The sequence below is a fragment of the Leuresthes tenuis genome, unplaced genomic scaffold (assembly GCF_036924035.1).
Source record: "Leuresthes tenuis unplaced genomic scaffold, fLeuTen1.0.hap1 SCAF_22, whole genome shotgun sequence".
In the NCBI taxonomy this organism is placed as follows: domain Eukaryota; kingdom Metazoa; phylum Chordata; class Actinopteri; order Atheriniformes; family Atherinopsidae; genus Leuresthes; species Leuresthes tenuis.
Window position 1 is genome coordinate 9,245,449 of NW_027325376.1, and position 22,245 is coordinate 9,267,693.

The window sequence follows — 22,245 nt, forward strand, 5'->3', positions numbered from 1 at the left end:
ATGCACAACAGAGAAAAAGGGGGCAGCCATACGCATTTTAAATCTCTATTTTCTAAACCATATGCATCATATTTTAGATCAGAAAAGGTGCATATTATTAATGAGGTACATTGGTAAATTAAATGTAAATCAGTCAAAATGCTCAGCCTTGCAAAGATAAATGGACACGTCGCTTTTATGTTCCGGGATTTTGATCTAAGGATCATCTTAGGGTTTAAGCACCTGCAGCAAAACAAAGTTTAAGACTCAAACTGACAACAGATTTCATTTAAAACAACAGTCAGTCAAAAACATTTCAAGCTGGATTTTGTTTTACTTTTGTCTGCGTTAAAACTGCATTAAAATGTTTATCTAAAAAAAAGAAAAAAAAAAAAGAAAATGCAGGCATCTCTGGTTGGACGGATGGAATTCGACAGAAGAGGGTGTAACCAGGAGAAGTAACTGCAGGTGGCAGCAAAGCACCACTTTTCCCAGTAGTGTTTTGCTCCAAAGGCAACAACATGGAATACATACATAGATTAATAACTTGGAAATTAGCACATGGATTGTAGACTTGGTGTTTTCCTTTGAAATAGTACAAATTAAGATCGATGCTGCCACATTTCAAGCTTTGAGTTCTGAAACAGAGCATGACTTCACACACACACATATATGCTTAAATAAAACTGTTTATTTAACATTTGTTAATAAAAATAAAATTAAATGTTACAAAAATTATTTAAAATCAAAAAAACTGTACAAATCATGGCTCCATTTTAATTTTGCCATAGAAAAATACAAAAGGCACTGTGCATTAGTTTGCTGCATACATACATATATATATATATATACACATATAGATATATATATGTATGTAAAACATCTAAACCTAAAGAAACAAGAGACTGGTACACTTTATCAATAACTCTCCTTAATAAAGAAAAAAAAAGCCTACAAACAGCGTTGATCTGTGACATGTTCACATCCTTTAAGCTCAAACAGAAAGCTGAGAAATCAAGCGATTATTCTAAGGACAATAATAATACAACCGTAAGGAGTGTTTGAAAGAAAAATACCAAATCAGAGGTACAGTGCATAGACGTATAAGAAACAGTAAATATGATGGGAAATGCGCAGGTGTGCATGTAAAATCTACTACATAAGCGATCACTTTAATATATTCATCCATCACCTCAGAATCACCGACTACCACTGACGGCGTTTAGGAGTCATGATCCATCCTTCAATGCTGACAGTTTGAGGCAGAGAGCGTGTACTTATGCTGCTTACTATTAAACTCCACCATCAAAAGGACATCTCACTCGCAAAGGTGCCTCATAAGCCAAAAACCAATGTGAGAGTCTGGAGATTCCTATTCACACAGATCCTTGGGATCTATTTTTAAGTTGTGCCAAGAGTGGGCCTGAGATGTCACCTCATGTTCCAAGATCTATATATATATATATATATATATCTGACTGAAATCTCTGTGTTGTTCGAAACCCACCGAATGACATGTAAATCAGAAGAAAACAAACAAAATAATAATAAAATTGTTTAAAAAAGCCTGACAGAACTGGGGCAGACACCCGATAACACTGAAATGGGAGTGGTTAAACAAAAAGCTTTCCATATGAGGTGCAAGGAAATGAACTGGAGGAAACCTTTTTTCCCCCCTTTGTGTAGTTGGAAAAAAAAAAGAAAAGAAAAAAAAAAAAGAATAATTGTCTTAATCTCTTGTGTGGTAAAGTGGCTTTATGTGACACATTCCAACCCTGCAACAGTGCAGACATAATTCTTTTTTCTGTACCCTTCTGTGCAAATTCACGACTCGACGTTTTCAGTAGCCACGTGGCTGATCAAAGCGATCTGCCATTCGTTTTACAATCTCTTTGGCATCCAGTTTCATTTCCAACTCTCTGCTCCGAGTGCATTAGAATGCACACCCGTTAAGAAAGAGTCAAAGTGTGGAAATCGTTCCTTTTGTCGTCCAGTTGCTAGATCATCCGAAGTCGAATGAAGCTGTAGCTACAATCATAGAAAACCGTGCTCGTCAAGTCCTTTTGGAGTAACTGGATTCCACTTCGCAGTAGTCTTAGCAATAGAATAGCCTGCAAAACAACATTTAGAGAAATAATCAAACGTGAAATATAAAGAAAAGATTAATGATAAATTTTGTGTATGTTGGTTCATTTTCATATTGTCATTATCGATTGACCAATGACCCCTAATGTTCAACAACAAATATCCATGATAGAAATAAAAGTGCACTTTTTAATACCTGATTCTGTTCTGCTTCTGGACGACTCTAGTGGCTGAACATTTGCAAAGGGCAGCCCCCTGCCTTCCACATCACTCTCCCCTGATGAGGTATGGTCCTCTGCCTTCATGTACAAGGCAGACTTCTTATGGTATTTGGCCCGGTACGTGTCTGTCATACAGCCATCCACAGAAAAGAAAGTGGTGGGAAGAACCATATCTTTCAGAGAGGGGGAGTCTGTGCCATGGTCGTGTCTGGGCTTTGGACTGGGGAACCTGTCGTCGCTTTCGCTGGCCGACAGATCGTTCCTGTCCTGGTCTGATGACCCTGACTTGGAACTGGCGTCGGATGAAAGCCTGTGCTCAGCAGGTGTCTCAATCCACCGCCGGAGGGTGGTGTGTGAGAGCTGGGACAAGCCATTTTTGGGCTCATTGCGGGGGCTGAGGCGTGCTGCCACCTCTGGTGGTTGGGAGTGGACGCCAGATGGGTCAGCCTGAATGCTGCCAAACGTCTTGGAGGGTAAAGGTGGTAGATAGCTGCGCGAGAAAGAGTGTATGTGGGCAGTGCCGGTTTCTTCTTGTTCAGAGAAAGGTCCAGCAAGGTCGTCTGAGCTGTTCCACTCAGAGCTGCTGGTCTTGGCTAAATAAGGAGGCACGGGGCTTGTAGGGCTGTGATCCACATTTTCCTCTTGTTCGCTGTCCAGGCCATTGTTTCTTTCCAAGATCCCAGGTGTGTATCTGAAGGCTCGTTTTCTGTTAAAGTACAAAAGCACAAACAATGGCATTTACCTTGAACTTCTGACAAACTAACTGAAACGATTTACTGACACTGTGTGCATTTAAAGAACTTCATTTTCCCACTACCTTTGTAAGGGCTGACCGGACGGGATGTTGGAGTCATGTAGGTCTGGAGATTTTCTCCCCATTTCACCTGAGGGAAATATCAATTCTCATGAGTGCTTTAAATCACTAGACACCAATGTGTAAACTCAGGTCCAAAAAAAGAACAAGGTAACATCTGTGATGAGTTTCTATCTGAACATGGCTACATTTTCCCCCTGTGTCCCTCCAGCACAGACCTGTTATCTAACAGAGGTCGTGGTGAGGCCCTCTGCCTGGTGCTGGGAGAGGAAGTATCAAAGCAGCTAGTCTGGCAGAGTGCCCTCAGGCCTCCTGTGTACCACTCTGACTGTCTGATCCAGCCAAAGTACATGGCCCCCTCAAAGGGAATGTGGGGTCATGTTCAGGCCCAGTTAGCTGAGAGCTAACAGTTAGCTGAGAGCTAACAGTCCTAATAACACAGAGTCCCCAATTAACTCAAACTGATCTGGAAACTAACAGCACAAAAAGAAAGCAGTGACATTATCATAGGTCATGTCTAAGAAATTCAAATAAATGATGCTCAGAAACTATAGGGGACAGTAGATGATTCCACCTTCAAGGTAAATACAAACACAAATCTGGGAACGGGACACTGGGTGGGGACTGGGATGGAGCTTTGCCAAGTTCGCACACTGGGTGTGAAGACCTGAGACAGACAACAGCTGACTAACAGGACAAGCAAGAGAGAGTGTATGACGACCATCTGTGATGTGTCAGCACAACCTTTTTTTTTTTTTTTTTTCCACCTCTGTGAGCTCTCTCCAAGCATTAACGGCTAAATCCTTTATGCTGGCATGCAATTACGCCAGGGTCAGGCTCCAGACTTTAGATCCCCACCACAACACCATTTCATTTCTAAGCCATGAAGTCCACGTGGGTATTCACAATTTGACGCAGCTGATCTGCAATGTTGGCAAGCGACTGCGAGACTGCGATCCTCAAAAACAAAGAGCGATGGAGGTTACGGTGCTTTCTTAGAAAATCCCTCTGTCTTTATGATCACAGGCGCTGTTGACAGTGGAGGGCTTTCAGGAGAAAACAGCTGGGTAACGGCAGAGCAAAGCAGCTGCGATACTGGTTTACGAGACTGTCCGGTTCCGTAAAAGAGTTTAAAAAAAAAACTGAAACTTTCTCAAAAAGTCATTGGCTTCTTCCTGTTTAGAGTCTGGCTGATCTGGAATTTAAGTATATTTGCAACTGCAGCAAATGCCAGCAACACAGATGTACTCAAAGTGTCCTGCTGTTTGCATGGCCTACTGCACTTGGCTGGGAAATCCTCCATGTACTGTGATTGCACGGACTAAACATGCAATAAGCAGCAAGTGGTGCGCTTTAAAATTCCCCTCACATTTTTCATTTCAACAGGAGGGCATAAGGTCATGTTGTTAAACGGGATTAAAAAGAAATGAAGCAGCTTCACAGTATACATGTTTTCTAGATAACAAAAAAAAAAAAAAAAGAAGAAAGTAGTTAATGAGTTCTGATTTAGAAAGAGGCCCCTGACTTCCAACTCTGAACTACAGTGAAAAGGGAGTTTTTAACCAATTAGCACATCATCAGTCCATATGCAGAAGTAAAAATAACAAAAATCAAAATCCCCACAAGTTTAAAAAGTTGCCATCGTCTCAGCGCATGTCAGTAAGACACAGGCATGCAAACAGTAAGCCAGATGCCACGACAGCAATGTGTACACATCCCACGGCATTAACACGTACTAATATCGCATCAGTCGATGGCTTGTTAAATGGAACAACAGGCCAACTAGGACAAGAAGCATTTTAGCTGTAAACACAGCCACTCAAGGACATGTCACGCACTGGAACGCGATAAAGGATGAAATTCACCACAGTAATGCATATTTTTCACCTCGTTGCAACTCACTCTGCTGGGAGATGGTAATTGTGGACACAATCTCTCAGTTTTTGTAGCTTGTTGTTTTTTAATGGAATCCTGTTGAAGGCAGCAACAGAACCAAACCAATGAGGCGCCTGTAAATCAACCATCTTTGGGTGGCTTCCATTTGCCATTTGACCGAATGTGCAGAATTGTCAATTTATGTTAAACAGCTTTTGCAAACATTCTTATTATCACTATCAGCTCCGGAAACCTCGGAGCAGTTTCCAGCACAGAGCCACTCAACTTTATCGGTTTATTCAGTTTCTTTGAGTCACTGGCTCTGATGCTGCTGCCCCAACAGATGGCTGCAAAGCAGATTGCCCCCTCCACCCTTATAGAAGCTATTCAACCTCCTGCAGCAAAGGATCTAAGGTGCTCGAGAAGTAGAGTCTGCTTTGTCTTTTCTCGTAGACAGCCTCAGTGCTACAATTACAATTCAGTCTGCTGTCTATGCGAACACCAAGGCACCTGCGGTCCCCCACCAGCTCAACCTTTTCACTCAGGATAGAGGTATTGTCTGGCTTATTCCTGGCCCTCCTGAAAATCCACAACCTTCTTTGTCTTGTTTACATCCAAAATGGTCAACCAGTTCCCTGTAATCAGCCTCTTTGAAAAGAGGACTGGAACCTGCTGCTCCTGCCAGTCTCACAAAACTGAAGTGCCACCAAAGTGACTTTGGACATTTTTACTGTAGAGTCAGCATTTCAAGACACATTATTAGAAACCTAAGTCAATTTATAGCTGTGGAGATTCTTCAAATGTTATAAGTATATAAGTAAAATATAAATCAAAAAGCAAGCAAGAGAATCGAGCAGGTTGAATTAATCCTCTGAAGACACTGTTGTGACTCCTTACAGACACCAGGGGGCCTCAGTGAGTAAATTAGAGCAACAACAATGGACAGCCCTTTAAAGAGATGTGAAATATAATATGATATATATGTTCACAGTTTGAGAAACACTGCAATACTAACAGTAGAGATGTCTGCCACAGCAGTAAATGTCTCTTTGCCAGAGATTCTTTCACATGAATCACTCTGTAAGTGCCTAAGCTCACAGGCCAATAACAAAACAAACATTCCTCCTGGTTCCAAACTCGCTGTACTTCTGTTCAAGCGACATTTGAATCTGGGGAAAAACAACAGTGCAGTGCTAAAAAATGTCTCATTTGACTCGTGTTTGAATACCGCTTTCTGACAGCTCCAGCCATGGCATTTTTCGGCCTGGCAGGGCACAGCTGGGTGGGTCTTACAAGCTCGCTCAACCCCAGCTCTGATTCAGGATTAATTCAGGGTCTCCTGTTGAGAAAGTTAATCAGCTATTTTTCCAGCGCAGTTGTTACTTTAATAGATATTTACGTCCTCTTTTCCTGTGTTGACATCAGCAATCATGTGCAAGATAAAGAATGTGAAGGGAGTCCTAACTGAGAACCCGTAAGTGTTACTCAAGTCATTTTTATCTCCCTACATTTGTTTCACAAGAAGACAAAAAAAAAACCATATCATTGTATCTTCACAACATGATTCCTAGTTAGCTCATTGTTGCATTTTTCCATTGGAAGTTAGTAAAGAATTACTTTGGAAAAAAAATGGGTCAAGGCCAGTCAGTCAGGAGACAAAGCACACTTATTTCCACACTGTATCCCTTTAATCAGGCTGTGACCTTCACCCTCCCGATGGAACAATAAATCAAGGAAACTGCTGGGTGCTATCTTAATGGCGCAGGTCTTTACAACAAGGAAGACAACATTTCTCTGATGTCAGGGTCAAGCTTTTGTCAAAGACTGAATCTTCCATCTCTAATAAAAGGAAGAAATAAATTTGTTTGGGCTTTCAGGAATCAACACAAAAACAACCTGTTCGCATTCTGCGTTTGGAGATACTTACCAGTGGAAAAGGCTGAGTACAAGACGTCTGCCCTAAAATCCTCACTTCCTCTCTGAGAGAAGGGATCCCTGTTCAAAAATGTTCAAAAACATTGTTTTAATCAACCATTCAGAAGAAATTAGACAGGCTGACAGTAAAAGTGGGGGCTGACTGAAGATTTATTTGTCATTTGTGATAAATAAATGAAAAACTAGTCCTTTATCTGTTTTTCATTTCTTTGCTGTGATCAGTATATGAAAACAGTGCTTTGCATCTCCTGTAGATTCCTCACAAAAAGTATCATAAAAGACTTAAAAAGGTACATTGCAATGAGAATATTAAAAAAAAAAAAGCTATCAAAACAAAATGTGTGTAATTTCAGTGACAGTCACAGACCCTCTTAACCAAATGCTAAAATGATTAAAGGCACATTTTGAACACTGTCACCAGACAAGCTTAGATAATGCAGTCGCAGTTGAGGGAATCAGCCATCTGCAGGCTCCCCTTGCTGAGTACAGGAGCTGTCAGCGAGCGTGGATCATTATCTCCAAACAAGAGCAGCACAAAAGAGCCAATGAATGACAGCCTGGCATAATGAGATGTGCGTATCTGCCTTGTGTAGATTTGTGTCAAATGGGTCTCGCTATTCTTAGAGCGGTTTGTTTGTGTTGTTTAATTATTTAAAAATAGCATTTCTGAGACTCGGGTCTTTAAATTTATGCTTCAAACACTGGCATCACGTGGACAAACTGTGCCATTCTTTCTTATCGCACTTTAAGGCGCTAACTTCTGGAGCGCTCTGCTGATAAAGAGGGAAGACCTGACAGGTTATTTTACCTCATCGGGTGCAGCTCAGGTATGGGCCGGAGGTCCTTGGAAGAAAAGCCGTCGACAACAGGTGAGTCGAGATTTGCAGAGCCGTTGCTAAGTCTGTCACTGCTTTCATATCCGGATTCAGTTCTCTGGAATTTCCAGTTCTCATTGCGCACTTTAAGAGTAGCCGAGCTCTTAGATCTTAGACCATCCGAGTCCAGGGAGCTCCGGCTGCCACCAGTTTCATGCCTCTGCTCATCCTCGTAGATTGTCATCAGGCTCTTGGGTTTGTGCTCTTCCCGCCCTCCCCACGGGAAATCTCTGTCTCGTTCTCGGTCACGTGACGGCGACTGGCTGCTGGGTCTTCTCCGAGGACTGTGGTGCCTTCGCTCTTCACTTGTTGGATTCCCACCGTCGACGCTGCTTAAAACGCTGTCCACATTCAGCGCCTCCCGCATGGGCTTCCACGGACGACCGGATCTGCTGCGGCTGTTCCCTCCATTTTGCTCCCGGGAGTCTTGGCTGCTGTCAGTGTCATACCCATTAGAGACCTGATCTACTTTCCGGCTGTGATGGCCACTTCTTATAGTGGGCCCACTGGGTAGAACTTGGACCCTGGAGTGGGAGTGAGCTGGTTCATGAGAGGACCGGCCACCAAGCTGCGGCGTTCGCTCAGTCCGGATGGGACCTTTTCCTTGGCTGCTGTACAGTCGTGTCTCTAGGTATTTTTTGAAGCCGCTCTCTGGAGGGGAAGCAGAGCGGGAGTAGGTCCTATCCTGACCTGAATCTGAAGGAAAAAAGTTTCCATGAGGGTTTTACTTGAAAAATGTTATAAATCTAACCTTTTTTCTCCCTCTCCAACATTCCAACCGATTCTACAAGAACATATGAAAATAAAAATGTATTTCAGTAAGTAAGCAATTCAAGACTGAGACATACGATCTCTTCTACAACTAAACAGTGACTTTTCATGACATTTTATCAATTCCACTGCTTTCCTTCCACACCTGAAGCCAAAAGGACATGTTATAAATAACATAGCCACAGCTGAAAATGGATCCACGTGGACACCGTGACACCAAGACACAAAGCTGTGCCGGAGAACACAGAGGGCTGTGCAGAAAGTGAGGGAAGGGCATGACGACAGCAGAGTTAGAGGCATTCATGTCTTCACATGACAGGAAGGTGTAAATTACAGCCACCGGGTCTCAGTTTTCTTCCATGGTGTGTGCACCATGGAAAACAGTTCATGTGTAAACGTTCCTATGACAAAAATCTGGGTTTTTTGTGTTGAAATCAACACAAAACGTGTTGTGCTGCACGTGTGCGTCTTCCCATAATGACAGTTTTACAAAGATAGGGCTTGACAGCGCTCGTGTTTTTAATTCTTGAAATCAAAAACATAATCGATTCATTTTGGATTGACAATTATCTTTACAGTGAGGGGAAAATACTTTAAATTCACATACAAACTCGCACCATTCAGGTTTTATGGAAGCACTACTTTACAGGACCTTCAAGACAATCCATGTTTTTTACTTTAAGCTGACAGTAAGCCTGTATGAATTGTACGAGCGTTGCCATCTAAATGGCTGACAAAATCTGATATGTTGAGTGTAAAATAAGTGAATTTAGTACTTCATATAGCTGTCAGTCCTCGGCAATAAGCCAGCAAGAGACTGGGCTCCTACTGCTTTTGATTTTGCTGACTGTGAGTCACTGTTAAATCACTTCAAACATAGCCGTCCTCATTTTTTCCTTATATGTATGTTACCAAAGTGTTTTAAGAGCTTCCTCTGCCAAGTCCAGGTTGTCAAGAGTCCAAGAACTCTTGGGAGTTGTAAAATATTCAAAATCAATACAGCTAGTGGTCACGTAAACCTTCCTTTGGCTTATTTCAACATTCAATTTAAGCTACAAACCTGCTCAGATTTCTACAGAATGCTGTGTTTGTAATTTTCTTTTCTTTCCTTTTTTTTTTCTTACCAAACTGTTTTCCTGGGTATGAGCAACAAATGTTAAATGCAGTGTCTCTCTAGCCCCTCCAGTTATTCATCGCAGCCATGACACCAGTTTCCTGTGCTAAGACAGTGGATTTGTTGTATGTTATAAATTGTTCTTCATAATCCTAACTTGGATGCTGAGCTAAAAGAAACGCTGTCAGAAAAGCATATGAAGTTTATGAGAAAGTAACAGGACGTCAATGTTGCTACTAAACTCCCCCTTCATTTAAACTTGCAGCTTTCATCTCTCTTGCTTTTATCTGCTTAGTTGTTGCTGCATTCATTTGTTAGTAATCATGTAGACCACAGAGAGGAAACCAACAGCTTTGACGATGAGAGAGAAGATCAAGGCTCCAACAGATGTCAGCATTAAATCCCCTTTCTGACACATTGCTCTAAAACTGAAGGTTACATAAGGGCTGAGGAAGTTGAAGGCTAGCTTTCTGAATCCCAACCCTTGTCAATTCTCATGCATACGTGACATTCTGCACCTCCAGACTCCTATAGGTCCACAAACTGCAGCAACCCACCTCTGTGGCGAGTGTCCGGCCTCCGCTGACCGCTCCTATCAGCATCTCTTCTGGATGAATGCATTCCCCGTAATTCTCCTGCTCTATGGGCAACTTCTCTGGAAATCTCCCTGAGGCGACTCTTGGGATCACTGGTGCCAGTTCTTACTAGAAAAAGCAAAGATAAATCAAGTCTTTTGCACATTTTCATCTCAGATTAGACAGAGGTATCTTTTGCCACTAACTGCTTTTCCTTGTGACTGTTTTCTGTCTCTAAGTCCCCATCACTCCAGGGCCAATGAGCAGGTGCTGAGCGTGTTGACAGAGGCACAGCACATTGTTGTAATGATGTACACGGTAGATTTTCTGCTACATGAGGGGCAATGCAGCAGAGAGGCCATGCATAAGCTGCTATGCCCTGTCTCTGGCAGACGTTCACTCAGAAATGCCATGATTAGTCATGGCCCTGGAAAACACGATCATACTGCAGTTTTGTTGGCTTCAAAACGAAAAAAAGAAACATTGTAAAGTGAACAAAACCTCAGGTATTTGTGGCTTTGCTTTCGGGACTCAATATTGTCTTCAGTTGCAAAGAGCAGGAATATCAAAACACGATGCCATTTCAAATTCGACTTTGCGACTCCTGAAAGCTGCGAGCGATTGCTGGCGTGTCGTCGCCCGGTGGCCTTTCTTTGCAACAGCATTCAACGGAGGTAAAACAACTGTAAAAACGTTCAAGGACATTCACAGCTTCACACCACCAGATAACAAAAGCAGAACATACAATAATCGCACAGAAGGGACAATCACTCATTGTAAACGTGCATTTCTGCTTGTTCAGAACAGGCAGCCCTTTGTGACCGTTCTCCTGAAAAAGGGAACCTTAATCCCTTCTGATTGAATTTAGCAGCAAAGACATATAATTATCTCTTCCTCTGGTTCCTCTCCTCCGATGTCTGAACTGTGCTTCTCGTCAGTCTCCGAGGACGAAAAGATGTCTCCAACCAGCAACTTTTCAAAGCTAAAAAGCAAACCTACGTTTTCTTGTTCACCTGTGCTTAAATCACTGGCTACTTTTCACTCCACTGTGCTAAGAAGGCTGCTCCTGTCTGAAAGACTTGGTTCCAAGTCTCTTCCAGCTCTTCGGTTACTGGTCCATAGATTTACCTGTTCCCCGTCCTCCGCTGGTCTGAGCGCTGCCCCTGCTGAGAGTCGAAGGAGTCTTCCTTATGTGAGAGTCGTGGCCCAGCACAGCTTTCAGATTCTCTTTGGTGAGGTCCAGCTTCTTTGGGACCGAAACTGGAAACTCAAGGCCTGCAGGAGAGAGAGATTTTTTTTAATTTATCAAATTGGTTTGTCCCTCTTTCAAGAAAAACACAGAAACTGTTCCTTCACTTGTAAAATATATACACATTAGTATATCAGTAAATATAGATACTTCATCAGAAGCTGAATCAGAATCCAAATCAAAACATTTAAACACTGCTCTTCTTGGTTATGGAAGAGTCATGGAGTTTAGTCGGCCACCCTGTCAGTCCTGATGTGACTGTGAGCAGCTGCCACAGCTTGGAGCTGGATCACAGCCAGCAGGGAGAGATAGAGGAGGATCTTTAAAGGGGATAAAATCCTCCCAACCACACAAATGCAGGGATAAATAATCCCAACACCAAAGATGTTTAGCTGTGGTCATCAACAAATTATCATTTGACTGGCAGCAGATGCAACCCGTATGACTTTAGAATGTAAACTTTAAAATACATTTCTAATGTTTTACAATTTTGATTTAAAGTCTTTAAGTCTTTCACCCAGTGGGTTCAGAGGTATTAGAGTTACTATGTAACTAAACTGCCAGGACTGAAAGAATTTTGTTCAAGGCAAAAAGGTTTATTTTTTACATTTGCTTTAGGTCAAAACCCAAGTAAAAAAAAAAGATCTGAAAGTCCCAATTTAACTCTCCAAACAAACATTCAACTCAAACTTTAGATATCAAACTGAAATCTTAAGACAAACCAGTTGAAGACAGATGCTCCTTTGCTAAACTTTATGCTCCATTCAACCGGCTGGTAGCTGTTTGTTTTCCTGCTACTCCTTCCTCCTTCCTCCACACCCTGAACCACTAACATTTAAAAAGATGCAAAAGAGAAGCAGCTGCACAGCTCAGCTATACTTGAATGGGTGGTTTATGGTAGGATATTATGATGAAATGGGTCACTTGGGATGTGATTAGAGCAAATGAACGCACAGAAAATACATTGAGCATAGCAGTCCTGCTAAAAAAGATAAATGAATCTCAAGGGAACAGTAATCTCCACAAAAGGACACTGAATCCACACTTAGGCTAATCTGATATATTATTGATCTTTTGGAAGTGTCACCATCGTGACCTTCAAGCTTCCTCATTCTACTAAAAGTGAAGGTAAACCAATACAGAACCAAGAAAATAACACAGCTGGAACGAATCATACCATGCACTTCTCCATTGATGGAGGACTTGTCGTGGGACTGGTTGCTGTTTGGTCTTGAGGCATCTTCTTTGGTGACGGCACTCCCATCAGGGTTGGAGTAAAAAAGAAGGAGAGGCTGGAAGTGACCTTTGATACATTTGCTGACCACATCTTTCCATCGTGAGCCAATCTATAGCAAATTAAAAAAAGATAAATAAAAGAAATGGGTTAAAAGGCTTCAAAGATCACGTGTGCATGTTTAAAGATTAGACAGGTTGATTATCTGTCTTAATAAAGGGTCAAACAAACAATAAACCTCCCTCTGAGTCATGAAATCTCATGATTTAAAAGTTTTTATGAAGTGGGATCTTTCTCAAAATTCCCCCAAATGGTTTACCAGATCATGGATGTTGCATTCGAGGTCCAACATATTTATGAAAGGCAGAGAGACAGAAACAAACAACAACCAATCCCAAGCTCCAGTGGCACCATCACAACGTCTTACCTGACAGAAAATTGTTCAACATCTCCCTTTTTGAAGGTTTTTTTTTTCCTCCCATAAATATAAAACACACAGAATCGCATTAGTTAAGCCGTGTGAGGTGCCTGTCTCGACATTAAGGTGCCACAAGGGCAGGCTTCAGGCTAACAGATGCTTCTGCACTCCCTAATTAAGCAAATGACAGGGGAAGAGAGGGAAGGAGAAAGTGGGCGGGGAGGAGTTCAAATAGGAGCTAAAGAAGAACCAATGCTTTTTAATGGAAAAGAGACAAAAGGAGATGCAGCAAACACAATATGTGGTTAAAGAAACATACATACATGACTTCTTTTGTGTGTGTTACACATAAGCTATGATGGGGGACGCTTGTTGGATGGAGGGAAAATAGATCCAGTTTTGTCACTTTTTAAATCCGGTTTATACGAGTCCGCCACAACATTCATTATCTATCAGAGTTAGGACAGATTTGCCTTTTCAAGGCAGCTTTGCCTTTCAGAAGTTTTCCTCCTGATGGGGGATTTTCAGATTGCCAAATGTTTTTTTTTATAATGATTCCAATACTATTACATTTGTTAGAACATAAAGACAATCTCTAATCTATTACCCTAAAATAGTCACAACTGATGCACAATTTCATAATGCTTTTTTGTCTTTAGTGCTATGTGTCTTTTATACTGTCAGTTACAAGAAAATTATAGAGAATCACCCCACCCCCCACCCCCCAGCCAATCAGAGGCCCCCACAAGATAATGTGCTCATAATTTTGTAAATAAAAAGATACTTTCATGCCCTGGAAAAGCAGTGATTGAGCTATAATGCAGCCATCGCTCAGAGGCTGAGGTTTGGGGAGTCGCAGAAATGCTGGCAAGTGGCGATCTAGGTATTCACTTGGCAGGAGAGCTGAATACTGTAGCTCCTTCATCTCAGGAGGGAGGAATTGCACACACAGCACAAGCTGCTGATGGATGGACGCAGAGCGAGCCAGCCGATGCACCACAGCCCCCGAGAAAATTGTGAGGATCCGAGACAAAACACATGCCCACACATATACATATAGATACAAAAATGTATGAAACAGACGGGGAAAAGTTGAGATAACGGATGCAGAGATTTCAAGCTGGTGCATTGTGAATGCACAAAGTCGCCAAAAAAGCAGAAAAAAAGACAAGAACATACAGCACGCACTCAAATACACAGCGATTTAGCACCGACCACTTCCCTTAAACCAGCGAAGGGATCCATTAAAGGATCTTTAATGATTAAGCCCCACTTTAATACTGCAGGACTTTGTGACAACAGAGTTGGGGATTTGCAGGAGAAAGAGTGAATGGGGTTTTGACTGACCTCAGCATCACTGAGACATACATACATGCCATGAAGGGTCATGATGAGCAATGGATGTGGCCCCTGCTGCACACTGATACTCTGCTTGTACAACAGGCTATGTTTAATTGACCTATAACACCACATACTTGACAATATTGCGAACTGCTCCTGTCCAAACTGTGAACGTTTTAGAAAAACAAGAAAACGTCCTCTGAGAGTCCAACATTATCCTCGTTTGCTACAAAGTACTCCAAAACACGAGGGTCGACTGTTAGCCATGATTTGAATTTCTCTTGATCCCAGCATAAAGACAGGAAAATAAATGCTTTTCCTGAGTGTGTTGAATCAGATTTACGTAACCATAACGACCGCGTTATTAAATCTTAAGAACAGAAGCTGGACCGACCTCTTCTATAACCAGCACACTAGACGACTGGCGTTAAAGTGACCAATGACCTCGGCCCTGGCACATTTTCTCACCTCTTTCACTGTCGCGTCATCGAAGAAGACCCATTTGGAAGATTTGGTGTGGAAAGCGAAGGCACAGTAGTGGCGGCTGGAGTAGCAGATCATTCCCACGAGGAGCAGCTCTCCTTTTTTGGCATGCTCGTCTGTCACTCTGTAGAAAAGCTGTATCCACAAAATAAAATATTTATACACCAATTATTCATCTGCATCATCAGTCATGGAAGCAGGAAGGCAAGTGAATGATTCAAATGACTAGTAAAAATTAACTGCTCCGTCTGTTTATAGATCATAGTCGGATGGAACTGACCAGCATCGATTTGATCATCAGAGCAAATATGAGCTGGTTGGAATAAGTGAAAACACAGCAGAACTTGATATCTTTATAAAAACTGTACTTAGTAATCTTATATTTTTGTTTCACAAATAACACAAGGAAAAGAAATGGTGAATAGTCTCTTCCATGTCTGCTGAACAACCAGTTCTGTGTCCCCCTGACACTCTCAAAAAACAGATTTCAAAGCAAATCTCGGGGGTGGAGGGCTCCCTTTCAACACCCAATAAAGTCACATGAAATGCTCCCTAATGAATACAGGCCTTTGTGACAGTAATGTGGACTGTGGGCCTGACAAATTCTTCTGATTGCATGCTCTGGAAATTAAATAAGCATTTCAACTACTTCAATTAAAAGGAAAAAAAAAATTGAGTTACGCAATGAGTGTCCTGATCTGAACTCCAACGATTGATTTTTGCTTGTGCATCCACACAGTTAAGCGATGTAAAAAGGGCAACTGAGGAATATTTTATGACTCAAGTCCCATTACAGCTTGCACTTGCCAACTTGCCTGAGAAGTTGTTTGTGGAAATGTGCAGAAAGACAATAAAAAAAATGTAAACAACAACAACAAAAGCAACCTCCAACACATTTCATCTGCCCTGTCTCAGAGTCGCTCTCACACATACACAAAGATGAGGGGAGAGGCTCTCCGGCAAGCTGACCGAGACCAGCGGGGGCTTTTTGATCAGCAGCGCGGGCCAACTGGGCACTGGGCGTTAAATGCTTATGCAACAGCCCAGACTTACAGAGAAATAAATCCCCACTTTATGTCCCACATATGTTTGAGAGCACCAAAATAAACTGACCCTCAACAGGCAGTTTTTATGAAATACTCGTTTAAGTACAAACAAAAAAATAATAATAATAATAATCCACCAACACACCGACAATTTTAATCACGTCTGATGATTTGATAGCCTCACTAAGCCATTTTAATTTAGCTGGAATCTAAATTAAATGTAACTGATAGGTTAAAGCAGGCTCACCGCAGATAGACTGAGATGAGGCCCCAGTGAGCGGATAACATCCTCAGTGAGATCTGACTGATCTGAGTCCCATACAAAGCCTATGGTAACTATTTCTGGGGAGTTCATGAGGACTTGTCTGATCCTAATCCTCTGACCACAGTTGCTCTGGAAGAAAAAGATACAGGAATAAGAAAAAGACCACGACATTATTCTAAAAGCAACTTCAGCTGATCACAATGTTGACTGTGTATTTGGTCAATGAAACGGCTTAAACAGGTCGCTTACTGGACAGTTTCGGAGGTCTCCAATTGTACTCGCTACTTGTAACATTTCCCCAAAAGACTCGTCTCTCCGCTGAAGCATCTGTTGACTAAGAAGGAAGAAACACGGGCTGTTAGCAGAGGCACAGGAAAGACTCAGCGTGGAAAATGAAGGCACAGAGAGACAAATAATTAGTTAAAAAGATGTAAAGTAAAGACACCAAGTTATGACTTTGTGATAATGCAAAGAGGGGGAAGGGGGTAAAGAAAGTTTTAAACAGTCTGTCCCTTACCAGAGTGCAGTGGTGGAGATATAATGTACCAGCTCTGTAAATGGGAGCGGGTCAGAGGATGCCCCACAGCTACGGCACACAGACTGTGGTGTGGGGGGGGGATTGGTGAACCGAGGGTAACAAACAAAAGGAAAAAGTTACACATGGGAAAATACACTCAAAACTTGTGATTTCTACATGCATAACTATTGCCAAGGACAGATCATCACATGATTGAGTTGAGAGTTAGATCAGTAATAATCACATTAAAAATAAATTAATAAATACTATAATATTCCTGCCAACCAAGGCAATTGTAGGGATTTTTTTTTCTTGAAAGTTTTCTTGAAAGACTTTAACTCAAATTACACTATCAGGCATGTTATTTATTAAGTTATCTTTTTCCAGGATAATAAGAATCTTCATCTAGGGCCTGATAATGTTTGCCGGACTCGGTGCCCTCAAGTTGAGGAGGAAAGAAAAAAATAAATAAATGCACCATCTTTGCCCGCAAGGGATTGAGTCCAAAGGGTGTATTATCCGTTTGATTCAGAGATAGTGCTGGTTTGGGACAGGGACAAAGTCAATGACGGGCATCAGAGCCACGGGGCAGGGCGGTGTGTGTGTTGTGCTGAGGAGGAATTTATGTGTACACACTCTGTGATATATCTGATACTGCTGCAGCGCTGTGGAATCTGACAAGAAACACCCTCCATATCCCACAGGGGGCAACACGCTATCAAAACATGATGGATTGGATTTCTACTGTCCCGGGCAGTGAGTCATGTACCTGTCTGCATGTGTGCATGTGTGTGTTTGAGCGTTGCTTAATCCTAACACCAGCTAGAGTGTGTTCAGATGTTCACACATCATTGCAGAGGCTTAGCAAAACACGAATATTCAAAGGAAAGTCACAGAATTATAATAATACCGCCTCTCTCCTCAAAAGATGAACAGACCTGAACTGTCCTGAATATTCGAATCTTTACAAAAGGCTTTCAAACCACCAAACTGACCTGCTCATAAATTGACAAAGCAAACTTCTGATGTGTGATACAAGACTTTGAGGTGCAGGCATCTGTCTCCTCAGGCACAATGTGAAGGTGGATCCTCTCCAGAATGTTCTCCTGAGACAGAACATCAGATTTATCAGACATGGCACAAATAACATCCGACTCAATTTTCTCCAATATTCACTCTTTTATTTACTTATTTCCATTAGTTAAATTGTATGAATTGTTTTGGAAACACGAGAGGGTTAACCTGTAAAGAACAAGCTTTTTTTTAAGCTACTTGCTGTTTGTAACTGAGTGATTGTGAGTTTATTAAATATTAAGGCTGCCGGGTAGGCCTGCAAAGTTAGAGGCTCAACTTCACAGCTCGTTAATGTGACACCGGCCAACGCACTCGCATAAACTCTCCACAGGCACACTGCAGCCAGTGCAGTACATGTTTAAAGCCTCAGGGCAAAGATATGCGTGGGATAAAGACCTGAGGTTAAACACTAAAGACGGAAACAATGGCACAGGAACCGCAAACCTCAAAAATCAGCCCCGACCTAAAAGAACTGTGCACTTGCAAAAGCCTGACTCATGCTTGGGAGCAATTTCAAAAAGCCTGAAGGTAACATTTATCAGTCTAACAATGGAATCCATGTAAAATCGCCATGAGACCACGCAGCAGTTGTAGCAGAAAGCGCTGCTTTCATGTCAAAATAGCAAATCGACCCAGGAACAGCAAGGTGCTCGTGAGGATACATGAGAAGAAGAGTAGAAAAGGAATGTTGATCAACAGTTAAATTAGTCCTGTGCTGGTATACCCTAAAAAGCCTCGAGGCAAGGAATAAGCTTCAGCTCCAAATATAATGCCAGTCTGCAGTTCACTGACCACACGTCAGCACAAAGAAGATGCTTTCTGAGAAACGTGTCTGGATCAAAAGTCTAACTATTTGGTTCAGCTAAACTATAAAAGAGAGTATGAATCAGATATGAGATGGTTTGGGTTTTTTTTGTTTTAACAACAACGAAGTAAATTAAATAACGAATTTAATTAAAAGCAAATTTATTCAATAATGAATTTACTCCACTGACACTAAGCGACCAAAGCCAGAGAATCTTTACGAGGATTAAATGTGATGATGTGTGAAAAACTGATCTGAAATGCATTTGGGGTCGAGAACATTTTGACAGCATTTGCTGCTTGTCTGCCAGACACATTAGAGCCCATCTTCAGGTTTATCCGTTACAATGTAATTGGAGTTCCAGAGAGGATAAACGATGACTGCAGAATAATAAGAATACGTTCGTGTGGGTATAAAGTTAGGAAGTGGAAGGGATCAACAAAAAATAAACTAAAAAAGCAGATGGGCGAGAGTTCTTTTGTTTCTTCTTTTTTTTTTGCAATCTAATATGGCAACAAAAAAAAAAAACACAGGAGTTCAAACACAAGTCTGCCGCTTATATAAGCTGTCATGATGATATTTAACACCAGTGTGGCAGGAGTTGATGGCAGGGGAGGGAGACAGAAGCTCTTCCAGTGACCTCGCCAAACAGTTTGTTGCAGTGCAAAAGTCCAACTGTGTGGCAGGAGAACACACAAACATCCCCCCTTATGACACCCGAGTTGCCACAGGAACTTACAAAGCACTCAGCAGCATCATCCATGAAGCCCAGCTGGAAGCGCTGCTCGTCCTTAAAGGTCTCTGCCAAGGCGTGACGCAGGTTGTCAGAGGGCAGGGCACGCTCCCGACTGTGCTGGAACTGGGAGAAAATGCCCTGAAGAAGAGAGTAAGAAGCGGTTTTGCACATGGACAATGGCATATTGTGTTTACAGCACTTTGTGTCACATTCACTGCCAAGCACACAGTCTGGTTATGTGACCTGATGAGCCCCACACCTATAATGACAAGAAGGGACAGACTTTTCTGTGCTCGCAGTCATTAAATATGCAGCTGACCATATCATACCTTTAATGCACAAAATATGCACGAGTCTCCCAGACAGAAGTGCCCAGGTAGCTGTCTCAAGCTGCGCCTGAAGATGTCCAGATGCCATAGTACCTACACAAAAGATAAAGGAGCAGGTCTGCTTCAGAGAAGAAATTTCCAACCTCATTTTGCCATGAGAGCATTTCTTAAAGGCAAAAGCAAACAGGCATACAGGTATAACCACTGAAAAAAAGATAAGGGGCAGATGGATGTCCAGAGGGAAGCGTCTTATTATGTAGGGCGACCAAACATCCTTCGGTCCTCTGTTATGCATGGCATTTCGGGCATTCAAATAAAGTCTGCAAGGTCGTGAGAATAAAGAGAGAGTCTTTATTCCCTTGCAGAGACACAACCAGGGGTAACGATCGTCTTCGACCAGCTCACCACTTGTCTTACCCTCTGAGTCACCATCCTCTTCAAGACTGACCTAACAGTGACTGCTATCATGAATCATCTCTCCATCTGGTACATTCGGTGGTCTAAAGCAACCTCCAAGTACCATTATACCCTGCTGGGGTAAATTTAGACAGTGACTAAGCTCTGAAATTTCTAAATAAATGATGGTCGTGTTTTATGAGGGTGGAACGTGTTCAATTCTCGGAAGACGGCAGCATTTAAATAGGGGAAAGAAAAGTGTGGTCAAATTTAAAAGATTAACTGCTCTCCAAAGGAAATAAAGTTGAAGTTTACACATTTTCAGTATTGCGCTGGAAGATTATAGATTTGATCTCATCGTAAATGTCCAAATAAGAAAGTTAAAGAAGGAGCAGAGTTTGTTTTTCTGTTTGAGCACCCTGCAAGCTGTGATACTTCGACACATCCCCAAAGGATGTGTCTAAGTATCACAGCTTGTAAACAGTTTTAATAGCCAAATAAGATTCTTTCCATTTTTGTTTGGGGGATTTTTATCCACTCTAACTGCACGAGGCTCCCAGTCTGTCAGATTCTTGGGCCGTCTTGAAAGCGCTGGAAAAAGCTACTCTTTTGAGGTCAACTGACAGATTTTTTTCATTGTTGTTCAAGTCGGGAGCTGCGAGGGCAAAAGCGAAACATCCTGCACCACTTGAGGTCCTTTTCAACACTACTATTCGATTAAAGAACCCACCCTCTATTGGTCTTCAGCTCTTACGTTCATGTACGACGTGAGGTTTGGTTCCAAAACCTACTGAAGTTTAACCAAATCCATTTGTTACTTTGCCAGTAAAATGCTTCCCTGTTCCACTGGCTTCGAGACAAACCAAATGAGCGATCAATTTACATCTGTGCGTAACAGTTTAATAAAAACCCTCCCCCACCCTTCCACTCAACAAACATTACAGGCATAACACCGTAAAATTACTTTATCAGTGCACAGGGCTCATTTCCAAAAATCTATCAGGCTTTTCAGTATTTTACAACATCGAGCTGTGATGCTGAATTCTATGGTAATGACACGGGAGAGGTTTTCTTCTCATGTCTCCTCCATTCGGGTTATATTTGTTACGTCTGCACAGCACAACAGTGCGGCACCTCTTCAATCGTACGAGCAGTTCTTTGTAAAAAGTGCTCATGATCTTACAGGCCTCCATTATTCATGCTCACTTCCATTTTTAGCTGAAAATTATTCGCTATCTTCTCTTATCTTCGCTTATTTTGATTTTCAGACTACCTGGCTGCCATTTACAGGAGAGAACAGCTGCAGAGACACGTTGAGTCCGAGCATTTCTAAAGCTTTTAGAGCTGTGGGTTCTGACCTTATGACCTTCTTCAAAATGCTCTGAGCAAGGTTTTCATATTTCACTTCCCACCTTATAGAAATCACTTCAATTTCTATTCGCTTCACTGTTCAACATAACAGAAATGTTACAAGACTGTGGCGGTCCTACCTGCACAGCACTGTTGAGGAAGCAGCTGTTCTGGCCCGGTTCATTCAACAGTCCTTTGGTGGGTGCCAGAGACAGCATGCTCCCAGGCTGGTACGATTTCCCCAAATTGCCTCCCGGCTTCCTGAAGAACTTGACCCATGCCATTGGTTAGTGAAGTCTGCCTTTAGACTGGTGGGATTGTCAAGAGGATAGGGCAGGTTGGTGCTGGGATCAGATCCTCTTGCCCCCCCCCCGAGGGAATGATACCCCAACAGTCTGAGGCTAAGTTATTCCACGAGCTGCAGTGGCTACCCTGCAACACATGGGCTATCAGTCCATATCAGCAGCTCACAGAGAAGCTCCTTTAACTTTGTGCACCACTAAAAAATCTTTTAAATTAAACAGGAGAAAAAAAAAAAGAGGAAAGAAATATCAACACACGCAGGGAAAAAAAAAAAAAAAAAAAAAATCACAGTCCAGGTCTTCGTTTTGATAATCCTTTGATAATGAGCCGTCTTTTACTTCGGAAAAGATCGATTTTGGTGATGCAGAAAAATGGCTCAATCATCTTGTGAAACACCTGGTGGACGCTTCACAACTGCTTCAGAGGGGACTGCAGTTTCGCTGCATGATGCTGAG

General features: G+C 42.1%; 1 protein-coding gene across 1 annotated transcript; it reads right to left on the reverse strand.

Moving 5' to 3' along the window:
• Window positions 1–650: 650 nt before the first annotated feature.
• Window positions 651–22,029, reverse strand: usp53a (ubiquitin specific peptidase 53a). Its single transcript, XM_072375998.1, has 16 exons — window positions 21,628–22,029; window positions 19,742–19,834; window positions 19,416–19,550; window positions 17,793–17,903; window positions 16,798–16,880; window positions 16,530–16,614; window positions 16,263–16,409; window positions 14,955–15,104; window positions 12,671–12,839; window positions 11,373–11,519; window positions 10,227–10,373; window positions 7,718–8,480; window positions 6,902–6,969; window positions 3,103–3,169; window positions 2,261–2,991; window positions 651–2,090 (listed from the first exon to the last, which is right to left on the reverse strand). The coding sequence occupies exons 1-16, from the start codon at window positions 21,769–21,771 to the stop codon at window positions 2,014–2,016; spliced, it is 3,117 nt and encodes a 1,038-aa protein (XP_072232099.1). The 5' UTR covers window positions 21,772–22,029; the 3' UTR covers window positions 651–2,013.
• Between the last annotated feature and the right edge of the window lie 216 nt (window positions 22,030–22,245).